The sequence below is a fragment of the Neltuma alba genome, unplaced genomic scaffold, assembly GCF_004799145.2.
Source record: "Neltuma alba isolate B1F8T4 unplaced genomic scaffold, ASM479914v2 tig00010823_pilon, whole genome shotgun sequence".
In the NCBI taxonomy this organism is placed as follows: domain Eukaryota; kingdom Viridiplantae; phylum Streptophyta; class Magnoliopsida; order Fabales; family Fabaceae; genus Neltuma; species Neltuma alba.
In genome coordinates this window covers 154,699-167,343 of record NW_021635627.1, presented here as the reverse complement: position 1 = coordinate 167,343, position 12,645 = coordinate 154,699, and the positions used below count along the sequence as shown (strand labels likewise).

The following is a 12,645-nucleotide window of genomic DNA, read 5'->3' as shown; positions in this document are numbered from 1 at the left end:
ACCCCTCTCAGGGTATGTTCGCTGCGGTGAACTGGGAGTTCCAGGGGGATTGTCTTTTGGGCAGGTTTAGCCGCGGCGAAGTTGTCCAGGTGAATAGGGTTTCCCTCTCGGGAAGGTTTCGCCGTGGCGAAGGTAGGGGTATGCCGTGGTGAAGGTCTTCTAGGCGAGTGAGAGTTTCCTTTCAGGAAGCTTTCGCCGCGACGAAGTCGGGTTTTTAGGCGAGTAATCCCTCTCGGGATTAGTTCGCCGCGGCGAAGGAGTCTGAATCTATATATACGCGGGAGGGGTTCAGTTGTGCGAAAATTAGAAAAATCTAAGGTAGAGAGAGAGGCTCTGCTAGGGTTTCGGTATTTTGGCTTGGAGGGGGCATTTCTAAGGATCCATTACCTCAAGTAAGTGATTTTAACCTCTAATCTACTTTCTTTCTTGGAATTTTTGAGGATTTATGGTGGAACCCTAGAGTTTTCTAGGTTGTGATGGAATTGAGGTTTTTGACCGATTGTTTTGAGTTTAATTGATTGTTTTGGGTTAGTCTAAGTATTTAATCAGTGTAGTTTTCTTGGATTTAAAGAACCTTGAGTTTTTGAAGTTAGGGTTCATGAGATTGGGAGGTTTGTGATTGAGGATGATAATGTGGAGATTGATTTTGAGTTTTGTGATTTGGGTTATGATAAGGAGGGTTAAATTGGATGTTTAATCGGTTTAGATTGTTGTTAGAACTTCAATTTTTCAAATGAGATGTTTGGGTGTAGAATTCCTATAGTGGGTCCTTGAGGTTTGAACCCTAATTGATGCTTGGAAGGGGATTTGATGTTTTAATGGACTTTTATGACCTTGGAGTGTTGTTTTGATGGTTATACCCTTTGAGTTGGGTAGAGTTTTAGTTGGAGCTAGGAATTTTGTGTCCCCAATTGTTGTTGTTTTGGCCACATTATTAGTTGAAAGCTAATACATGGTGGTTGTGTGTTTGTGTGCTTGCGTAGATCAGTTTTGAGCCTTGTTGGTGCACGGGGTCATATTGTCGATTTGTTATTCCTTGCTCAGGAGAGAGGTAACCACTTTCTAATCCTTTGTACATGCTTTTGTGGTACTGTGAGTGGATTTATGCTTTGTGCTTCGAGTAGCAACTGTGTTCAAAGTGTATGTTGTATATTGAAAAGGAAAACCGTCTTGTGGGGTTTAAATTGATATTGATTGAATTTGTAATTTGTGAAAGATAGGCCACTGAAAGAGGTTAATTGAGAAATGAGTAATTACTCTTTGATTATAGTTCGAGCATGATGCATGAATTGGGAATTGGTGAGAGTTTGATTGTTACTACCACGTGGTAAGGCCTCCATTAATGCATGATGGTTGGCTCTTTACGTCCCCCAGAGTGAGGGATAGGCCTCTTATGGCTCCTTACGTCCCCCATAGTGAGGGATAGGCCGAGTTCGGCTCTTGGAAATCCCCCAAAGTGAGGGATATGGTTGATGGGATTGCATCATTACACTTGCATGACTTGTTGTGGCCATCATGTTAATGAATGATTTTAGTTGCATGCAACGGAGTTTAGGTTTGACCCGAGTTTGAAAGTCAATTTCTAAAAATATGCAAATTTCTTTCTACTATGGTAGTTCATGTTAACAGATTTCCTTTTCTACCATAGTAGCGATTTTATGACAAGTTATAATGTTATGGGTTAAGGTCTTTACAAATTGGTATTCAGAGCCGGTTCCTTTCTTTGAAATTGTTTCTTTTCCTAGTGGCAATATACATACTTTATACATACCTTCCCTGTTTGTTTTGTGTTTTCTTTCTTTTCTTTACTAATGAGGGTTTCCATCCTTAGTTGCGGAGAGGAAGGATGGTACGGACACGTCAGACAGATCCAGCCGGTAACGGACCATCTCAAGAGAATGAGGCCTTTCTGAAACAAATGAGGGAGTGATGACAGCAGTGGTGGATGAAAGATTGAGAAAGTTTGAAGAAGACTTCACGAGGAAGCATCAAGAGTTGATCAATCAAGAGGACCGAGAGAACGAGGTGACTATGAAGGCACAAGGAGAAGGAGAAAGGGGGTTTAGAGGTGGTGATCAAGCCGGAGACTTACCTCAGAGGGAGGAGTATCGAGCAGTTAGCCAGGGAGGGATACTTCAAAGGGAGTGATTTACCCTCCGCTACTAAATGACATCACCAAGGTATGGAGAGAGGTGCACTGTCATGATCCTCCACAGTTCTAGGCAACGAAGTGGATTGAGCGGATGGAGACAATCTTTACTGCCGTTCCTTGTCTTTCCCCGCTCAAGGTACAAGTAGCGGTCACCTATCTTGTGGAGCAAGGAAGGCATTGGTGGGATAGTGCAAGACCTTCTGATATATCTCAGTTAGACTGGGATACCTTCAAGCTGATGTTCTATGATCACTTCTTTTCGAAGGAGTTACAAATGGAAAAGCAATTCCTGTTCTATTCCTTGAAGCAGGGAGAGATGCATGAGGATCAGTTTATCACAAGGTTTATAGACTTGGCGAAGTATGTGCCCAGGCAGACGGAAGATCATTCATTCTGGCTAGCTCAACAATTGATGAATCGTGCAAGGCCAGAGCTGAAACAGCAATTGGCCCTGTTAGAGGTCAATACATTTGAGGAGATGTCTGTGAAGCTGCGGGTTGCGGCTAGAAGGACAAGAGAGGTGGTAGAGGCAAGGAAGGCTGAGAATCAAGCTAGAGCAGCCTGTTATCCTGGTCCTACAGGAGGAGTGGGGAAGTGTAACACCTTACGTTTGTGACCTTATATTGTGCCAAATTAAGATATTCGGAAGCACAATTTAAGGTTATTGGGTTGAAAAATCTGAATTTGAAAATTTCTTTTCCCGCATTACTATTCACTGTAACCTTAAACTTGGCATAACTTTGGAAAATCATAATTAATTCTAGAAAAATCGAAATAAGGTCGTTCCAAGTCTCACTCGAAGCTCTTAACATCATCTATCAAGGAAAAATGACCTCAGGTTCCACTTTAATCAGAAACGTATCCGATTTTAATTTCAAAAAGTACTGTTCATTTGGTCATTTTTCTATTATCAAGGATTTTTGCCTAACTTCAAAAAGGCATAACTTCTTGCACAGAGCTCCAATTGTGACGTTTTACCACTCATTTTAAAGGGAAAAATAAGATCTATTTGCATGTCAAATTTCATGGAAAAAATCAACCATTTGACTAGGGTCTTTGTTGGTCAAAGTTTGGTCAAATCTAGACCGTTTTTATCCCCTTTTTCACTAATTCTAGCACTATTTCGTTTTTCACTATAAGCATACCACAATCACATATAAAGGTGCTCTACTATTAATATACATTTTAAAAGGTCATCATATCATGTATTCAAGGTCAGAATATGCTTACATGGCTTGAAAGAGAAAGGTTCAAAACCATATAATACAGTACATAACTAATAACTTCCTCAAGCCATGATTATTTCTTTTCCCTTCTCCTTGGAAGTAGTAGCACCTAGAATACCATGTTATAGGAGGAATGAGATTTCATAGAAATCCCAGTAGCATTGAACATACAACCATCAAGTCAACATGCATAAGATGTCATGCTACATGCAGTAAAATAACATTGCTAGTCTTTATGCCATGCCATAACCATTCTATATCCATGTCATCATATCATGGAGCATATAATCATTCTGGTCAAAACTCAATCATGCAAGAGCCAAGGCATACATTGCAAGGAGTTCATATCATCTGGGCATAAACATTCTCATGGCACATAAACACACATAGCAGAAACTAAATGCAGGTCAACAAAATAATTGTAAGTTCACGCTACCTCAGTTCCACGCTTAATGTTTCCTCCTTGTTTCCTTGCTTGAGATCCTCCTAGGTTTCCAGAAAATTGCCTATCAACCATACAGTAAGGGTATGGTAAATTCCATATCCAGTATACAATTCTTTCTCTATATAATGCTACCCTTGTGCCTTTCAATTTATAATTTCTGTATACCTTTCCTAATCCTTTGACTTTGGTTTTGTAACATCCAGACTTTTAGGCCTAGAAGTTCCAGAAATAGCCTAAATTAAATAGGTTACCAGACCCCTGTGAGCAGAAGTCCCAAAGATGAAAAAGGAAGTTAAAGCAGTATCAGGGACTAAACTGCAAAGTAAAAGTTTTAAGGGGCTAAAGTGTAATAAAGTTAGATGCTCTAGTAAAGTCTCGAAGGCCCAGAGAGAGAAAAGAGACTAGATATAGGCCAAAGGTTGAGTTAGAAGCCTCAAAGAGAGGATTATATGAAGTTAAGTCCAACCAGGGACTAAACTGTAAATTCATAAAGTTATGACCAACAACGGTAAAAGTGGAAGAGGGTACAGAAAATTCTAAGAAAATCCTAGAAAATGAGAAATAATATTCTAAGACTCTTCTATGAAGAGAAAAGATGAAAATACCCCTGAGGCAGCTTCAACGGAATTTATGAGGTTATTACCGGTAAAAAATATACCATGTGAGGTAATTATTTAAAATAGCAAGAGACCTCAAAAATGTATACAAAAATGAGGTTAAATGTTTGAAAGGTTGTACTAATTTATAAAATTAGTCCCGTAACCAAATGGCTAGTGGAGTGGCTTTAATAAATTAAAGAGCCGGTTTTGCCGATAAAAGGGCATTTTGGTAAATGAATTTTTATGCAAGGTTTAAAGGAAGTGTTATGGCCTAAGAAAATTCATAGATATTCTTTAGAATTAAAGGAAATTTATAAAGTAGACAGAACAATTTTCTGAGCTCCGAAAGGCCATAAAGAAAGCCGGAGAAACGTGGGCCAAGTAAATTCGGAGGAAGCTTATGAAACAAGTTTGATCCAACGGTTAGGATCTAATCTCCTATTTCCTCCACCACTTTCATGACACTTGGCATCTTCTAGAAGGTTGAGGTAAGCATGATGTAATAAGATGATGCAATGATGATGCAAAAGTCCACTTGAACTTCCAAACTTGCCCTTACCCTTTCTATTAGCCACCAAGGGCATTTTGGTCCATTCAAGCCAACTTTTTTGGCTATAAATAGAGCCTCTTCCCCTTCATATTTTCAGCCAACATGAGTTTAAGAGGGGAAACTCTGCCAAAATTTAGAGAGAAAAACGTAGGGGTGAAGGCCAAGAAGAAGGAACAAAGTTCAAGCTTCAAGATCAAGGTATGTGGTGGCTGTAGCATCTGATTTGATACCTATTTCGAATTAGTTACTGTGTGTATCTGATTCTGAAATTTGGCATGCTTAAATTACACTCTGTGAGCTTTAAATCCATGGGTAGAACACTTCATTTGGATATGTGTACGATTTATGGTGATTTTTCAAAGTTAGGATTTGAAATCTGGAAACAGTGTTGAACTTTTAGAAGAGCATCGAGTTCCGTACAATTCCGGTGCTGTTCAGCGTAGAATTGGTTCTTGAAACTATTTTTCCCTTAAATTTAACTTAATTAGCTTTCAGTGAGACTTAGAAGCACTCAATTTTGATTTTTATAGATTTAATTATGAATTTTGAAAGTTGATCAAAAATTCTGGAGATTCTGCGTGAACAGTACCTGCGAACCAAAATTTTCAGATTTGATATTCTTGAATCTAAAGCCATCTAAAGTGGTTCTAATTGACGAGAAATGAATCATAAGGATTGGAAATGATGAGATTTATGTTAGAAAAGCTAGAAAGAAAACCCTAAGACTAAGAGAAAGGGTTGAGGTTCAAGAGAGCTAGCTTTGAACTTTATGTAATCTAATGGTCCTAATAGATTGTATGATCATTATGACTATGTTTAGGACCTTTGGAACATCCAAGAGGATGTTTGATGATGTTGACCAAAAGCTAACATGGTTGGAAAGTCAAGGGAGTCAAAGGAAAAGTAAGAGGAAAGCTTGAGGTGCAAGGTAGTGAACTTACCTATTGTCATTGCTTGATGTTGTATGCTTGTGTGTTGCCGTGTACATGTTATTGAATGTTATTGTGACATGTTTTAGCTGTTGTAATTGCTATTCATGATGAGTAGATTATGTCTCCATGGCCATGCATCAAGAAGTTAGCTTTGAGCATGCTAGTATGTCACTAATTAACAAGAGAATAAACAAGTTGCGTGTAGTGCATGAGCATCCATTTAGCATGATTAATATGGTATTGTTTGCTACTGAGATTCCCTCGAATCTCACCCCCTCCCTAACCAACCATTTAGGTCAATTAATGATGGGCACTAATGGCATGAGAAGCAAGGAGAAGAAGTGGAGAATTATTAATGCTAATGATTGATATTATTATTCAATGTATAATTCTCCTATGCTGTAAATTATGTTATGAATGCCATTACTTCAATGTATATGCTTAGGATGTTTATGGCATGAATGAAAGTATATGAGTATGAATGAGAAAGATTAAGCCCATGCTATGTATGTCAAAGAAATAAAAAGAATTAAAGTAAGGAGATATTAAAGGATAAAACGTAGGTCCTGAAGCAGTTAGTTTTGATCTTCAGTTTGACCTATCAAATGAATGAGTCAAATCACGAGATTTGGCAGACTTATAGTGCACATCCCAAGCTTCAAAATGAGTGCTAAATCACCTCATTTGGATGTGTATACAAAGAGATATGAGTTTTCAAAGTTAAGGCGCAGAATCTGGAGAGTCCAGATTTTACCAAACGAATAGTAATCTTAATCTAATAAACTGTACGTTTTCACTGAGGATGAGTTTAGTTGAATATTTTTCCCTTAAAGATAATTGAAAGAGCTTTCCGTAGAATTTTAGAACACCTCCATACGATTTTTTTAAAATTAGTTATGATTTTTCAAAGTTGGACCTGTAATCTGAAAACTGGACAGTGAATAGTAATTTTCCGAAAATTAACGTCCAAATTGAAATTTTTAAGTTTAAGACCATCCAAAGTGGTCTGGAATGGATCTAAATGAATGCTAAGGTACTATATAAGTAAGGTGTGACAGGGTTGACCAAGCCTTAATCCTCAGTTAATGTCTTGGAATTCTTCCTTAATCCATGATTAATCATGCTTTCTTGGTTAATCACTAACCCTTAATCCTTAATCCAATATTTAATTAAGGTCCTCAAGTCATATAGTCATTAGTACAACATAATCTTCTAAGATTAAGTCGCTAATCCCTTATGGATTAACCATTAATCATCCTCTAATCAACATGATTAATCATAATTAATCATTCTTCAATTAGCATAACTAATCACTAATTACTAATTAATCAAGGTAGCTAACCTTAATTACTTACTAATCTTTAATCAAATAACATGATTAATCTTAGCTACCACTAAACCATAATTAATCAAGGTAACTAATCCTAATCTTCCTCAAAAAAATAATTAACTAAAAATAATTAACACTTAGGGAGGTAAACGTACCTTAATTAGCTCTTAATCGGCGATTAGAGGTGTCTAACCTTGCTTTCTCCCTTTCTCTCTCTTCTTTCTTCCTTTCTCTCTCCTAGAACTCAAGAATACAACATTCCCTCTCATGCAAACCTCTTTGGCCGAATTGTTCATGGAAGGGTGGTATTTATAGGCTTTGATTTTTCAAAATTCCAAAAATGCCCTTCGGGAAAAAGATGCGATCTCGGCCGTCCATTTTTTTCCACTTTACACATGGACAAATCTTAGGGCACACACCATAAGAAGTTGACACATGGATGGACACCTAATCACAATGTGATTTTCATGTGGAAATAAAATATTATTTTATTGTTTTATCTCTTATTTCCCTTTATGCCCTTGAACAATTTGGAAAATTCCAACTTTGTCCTCCCCCTTTATTTTTGGCCAAAATATTACTCTAAATATTGGGAGAAAAAATTACTCATCCAATATTCAGTGCAATCCACTTATTATTTGTGTATTTTCGGTTCGATTTTCCAACAATCCTGTCCAATTTACTGTCACAAAATTTTGATTTCAACACCTCATTAAATTCCCCTCATTCCAAGGGTATTCCATGATTTTTCTCAAGTTTTACCTCCCTCTATAATTTTCTAAATTTTTCTCTGTCAAAAATCACTATTCTACCGATAATAACTCGGTAATAAATATTCTTTAAGCTAACCTCTGCACATCCAAAGGTGAGAAGTAATTTTATAAATTAGGATAATATGTCACATAATTTATCCATATTTTTCCTTGAATTTTTGAGGCCTCTATATATTTTAAATAATGGAAATTGGCTAATTTTCCTTAATTAACCAAAAATTCCAATAATTACAAATAATTCCCTGATAAATTATTTTTAGTCCTATATTCATCTTCTAAGCCTCAAACATTATTCTGTACCCTCTTTTCTATTTTTCATGATTTTCTGGGAATTTTCAGGAATTTTGGACATTATTTCCAATACTGCCCTTTCTTGATCGATCTTTTCAAAAATGACTGTTATGTCCCTATCCTGATTTTTCTTCATAGCCTGGATCCTCTACCAGTCTACTATACTATTTGGCCTTAGTCAGTCTCAAGTCATTCATCAATTAGAATAAGATTATCAGGGTGTGACAGGAAGAGGAGTCAGTATAGCTCTGGGAGCTCAAGTAGCTCAGGGAGAAATAGGAATCAAGGGCAGAATCAGAGGGCGAACGCTCAGAGGGGCTTTATGCAAAGGCGCCAGAATCTAAACAATCAAACTGGCGGGGGACAGGGCTCCTGTCGAGATTCATCAGTGACCACCCCGAGTGTTACTGGACCGTGCCCCAAATATGGGGTTAGGTATGCGGGGCAATGCTGGGAGTGCTTTCGATGCCACCGGTGGGGACATATTGCCAGAAACTATCCAGAGAGTCAACCGACACCTCAAGCTAGCCGTTCTACTGTTCCGGCACGTGTATATGCCATGACAAATGAGGAGGCTTCTGCATCTCCGAACTTGATTCGAGGTAACATTCTACTTGAGGGGCATGTTATTTCTGCTTTATTTGACTCAGGTGCTATGCACTCCTTTATTTCTGTGGACTATGCTCAGAAGTTGAGCTTGCTTGTGGTTGAGCTACCTTATGATTTGAGAGTGTCTACTCCTGCTGGAGTCTCTGTCGTAACTGGAAGAGCATGTCTAGAGCTTGCACTTCAGTTTGAGAACCAAGTTCTACAATAGATTTGTTTTGTCTACCTCTGAAAGGTATTGACGTGATTATTGGCATGAATTGGTTGATGGCCAATGGAGCAATCCTTGATTGTAAAAGGAGGTTGGCGACGATTCCGGTAGGTGCCTTATGTGCTGAAATGTTAGGTGGTCCGGTTTTGTTGTTAGCTGCTTAAGTAGAGAAGGCGGTGAGGAAAGGGTGCCAGGCCTTCATTGTCTTCTTTTCAATTAGTAAGGATGAGGCAGGAGGAATCGAACAGATAGCTGTGGTGAGGGACTACCCTGAGGTGTTTTCAGATGAGGTTGCAGGACTACCTCCAGAGCGAGAAGTGGAGTTCTCCATAGAATTGGTTCCGGGAACCACCCCAATCTCTAAGGCTCCCTACAAAATGTCTCCTTCAGAATTGGTCAAGTTGAAAAAGCAGCTAGAAGAATTGTTAGAAAAGGGACTTATTCGACCAAGTGTGTCACCGTGGGGATCACCGGTTTTATTTGTAAGGAAGAAAGATGGTAGCTTGAGGCTGTGTATCGACTACTGACAATTAAACAAGGTCACAATCAAGAACAAGTACCCGTTGCCTAGAATTGATGACTTATTGCTCGTACCATCAGTTGAGGGTACGAGCAGAGGACATTTAAAAAACGGCCTTTCGAACTCGTTATGGACATTATGAGTTTTTGGTGATGCCTTTTGGACTAACAAATGCTCCAGCTATCTTTATGGACTACATGAATCGGATCTTCCGACCTTATTTGGACAGATTTGTGGTAGTGTTCATCGATAACATTCTGATTTATTCTAGAAGTGAGGAAGAACATCGAGAGCATCTTCACATCGCACTACGGATTTTGAGGGATCACCAATTGTATGCTAAGCTGTCAAAGTCTGAGTTTTGGCTAAAAGAAGTGAAGTTCTTGGGTCATGTGGTGTTAGCTCAGGGAGTAGTAGTAGATCCTAACAAGGTGGACGCGGTACTTAAGTGGGAAGTCCCTAGATCGGTAACTGAGGTGCGGAGTTTTATGGGATTAGCTGGATACTATCGGAGGTTCATCCAAGCCTTTTCTCAGATTGCAATGCCATTGACTAGGTTAACCAAGAAGGATCAACCATTTGTTTGGACGGAGAAGTGTGAATCAGCGTTCCAAGAGCTGAAGACCAAGTTGACTACAGCTCCAGTGCTTACACTTCCGATCCTTGGAATACCGTATGTTCTTTACACTGATGCGTCACTAAAGGGTTTGGGTTGTGTACTAATGCAGAATAATAAGGTAGTGGCATATGCTTCTAGGCAGTTAAGGCCACACGAGGAAAACTACCCAACCCATGACTTGGAGCTAGCGGCAGTAGTTTTTGCACTAAAGATCTAGAGGCATTATCTGTACGGCTCCCAGTTCAAAGTCTTCAGTGACCATAAAAGTTTGAAATATTTGGTGGATCAGAAAGAGTTGAACGACCGGCAGCGTCGTTGGATGGAATTCCTGAAGGACTATGATTTTGAGATTAAGTATCATCCTGGAAAAGCTAATGTGGTAGCGGATGCTGTGAGTAGAAAAGCAGTGCATGTGTTCTGTATGAGCTTAAAGGAACAATTCTTGCTCGAGGAGCTATTAGAGATTCCAATTGTCCCGTCGGAGCAGGCTATTCTATGTGCAGTGCTCGGAGATTATGAATTCTATCAGGATTTACGAGCGGCTCAATGGGAAGATGAACAGTTGGCAAGAATTCGGGTAGAATTGGAGGATGGCCCAGTACAGGACTATGAATTTGGAGATATGGGCATGTTGAAGTATAAGAACCAGATTTGTGTTCCCCAGGATGAGGAGATTAAGAGTACTTCGATGTTTGACTTGTCAAAAAGTTAAGATAGAACATCAACGACCTGGAGGTTTGTTGCAAGGACTAGAAATCCCTCAGTGGAAGTGGGACAGCATCTCCATGGACTTCATTGTAGGTTTGCCGAGGACACCCGAAGGTTATGACGCTATTTGGGTGGTGGTGGACATATTGACAAAATCTGCTCACTTTTTACCCTACAAAGTCAATTATACCTTGGAGAGAATGGGCAAGTTGTACATGGATGAAATCGTCAGGCTTCATGGTGTTCCGTCGAGTATAGTCTCGGACCGAGATCTGCGCTTTACTTCTAACTTTTGGAAAGCGGTGAATGCGGCTTTGGGTACTAAGTTGAAGTTCAGTACAGCATATCACCCCCAGACCAATGGACAGACAGAGCGAACAATTCAGACGCTAGAGGATATGTTGAGAGCTTGTGCCATTGAATTCAAGGGGAGTTGGATTGATCACCTACCTTTGGTTGAGTTTGCCTACAACAATAGCTACCATGCCAGCATCCAAATGGCCCCTTTATGAAGCACTCTACGGTCAGAAGTGTCGATCACCTCTTTGTTGGACGGAACTGAGTGAAAGAATGGTTTTAGGACCAGACTTGGTAGATGCCAGTACAGAGAAGATTGAGGTCATCAAGCAGAAGTTGCTGACAGCTCAGAGCCGATAAAAGAGTTATGCTGATAGGAGGAGGAGACCATTGGAATTTTGTGAGGGTGACCATGTGTTTTTTAGGGTCACGCCAACTACCGGTATTGGGAGGTCCATTAAAGCGAAGAAGTTATCTCCTAGATTTCTTGGACCCTTTGAAATTCTAGAGAGAATTGGAGAAGTAGCCTATCGAGTTGCTTTGCCACCACACCTGTCCAACGTACATGATGTGTTTCATGTGTCCCAACTAAAGAAGTACCACCCTGATCCATCTCACATCTTAGAGCCTGAGGAGGTGGAGCTGGATGACAATCTAACTTACCAGGCTAAACCGGAAAGAATCCTTGATGTGAAGGACAAACAGTTGAGGAATAAGACCATTCGATTGGTGAAAGTTTTCTGGAAAGGCATGAGTCCTGGTGATGCCACCTGGGAGACAGAGGAAAGGATGCGACGTGATTCCCCTCGTTTGTTTTTTTAGTAAGTGTTTTGTGTTTGTTTGTGTAGTGTTTTTGTGTGATTGCTTGAATTTTGGGGACAAAATTCCTTAGTTGGGGAGAATTGTAACATCCTGAGTTTTATCGGGTTTTAATAGCCTCTTTTGGTTGATTTTGAGGATAGATTAGCGATTTAATGTTGATCTTGGTGTTTGGGTTAGATTTGAGGTATGTTGAAGGAATAGGTGAACATACCCCTCTCAGGGTATGTAAAACTTCGCCGCGGCGAACCGGGAGTTCCAGGGGATTGTCTTTCGGGTAGGTTTGGCCACGGCGAAGTTGTCCAGGTGAACAGGGTTTCCCTCTCGGGAAGGTTTCACCGCGGCAAAGGTAGGGGTATGCCGCGGCGAAGGTCTTCTAGGCAAGTGAGAGTTTCCTCTCAGGAAGCTTTCACCGCGGCGAAGATTGGAGTTCGTCGTGGTGAAGTCGGGTTTTCAGGTGAGTAATCCCTCTCGGGATTAGTTCGCCACGGCGAAGGAGTTTGAATCTATATAGTCGCAGGAGGGGTTCAGTTGTGCGAAAATTAGAAAAATCTGAGGTAGAGAGAG

At 39.8% G+C, this 12,645-nt stretch overlaps 2 protein-coding genes across 2 annotated transcripts; both read left to right on the top strand.

Moving 5' to 3' along the window:
* Positions 1 to 2,243: 2,243 nt before the first annotated feature.
* On the top strand, positions 2,244 to 9,115 carry LOC114759337 (uncharacterized). Its single transcript, XM_028948504.1, has 2 exons — positions 2,244 to 2,748; positions 8,517 to 9,115. Exons 1-2 carry the CDS (start codon positions 2,244 to 2,246, stop codon positions 9,113 to 9,115), a joined length of 1,104 nt encoding a protein of 367 aa, XP_028804337.1.
* A 2,417-nt stretch (positions 9,116 to 11,532) lies between these two features.
* Positions 11,533 to 12,081, top strand: LOC114759336 (uncharacterized). Its single transcript, XM_028948503.1, has 2 exons — positions 11,533 to 11,594; positions 11,685 to 12,081. Exons 1-2 carry the CDS (start codon positions 11,533 to 11,535, stop codon positions 12,079 to 12,081), a joined length of 459 nt encoding a protein of 152 aa, XP_028804336.1.
* Positions 12,082 to 12,645: the final 564 nt, after the last annotated feature.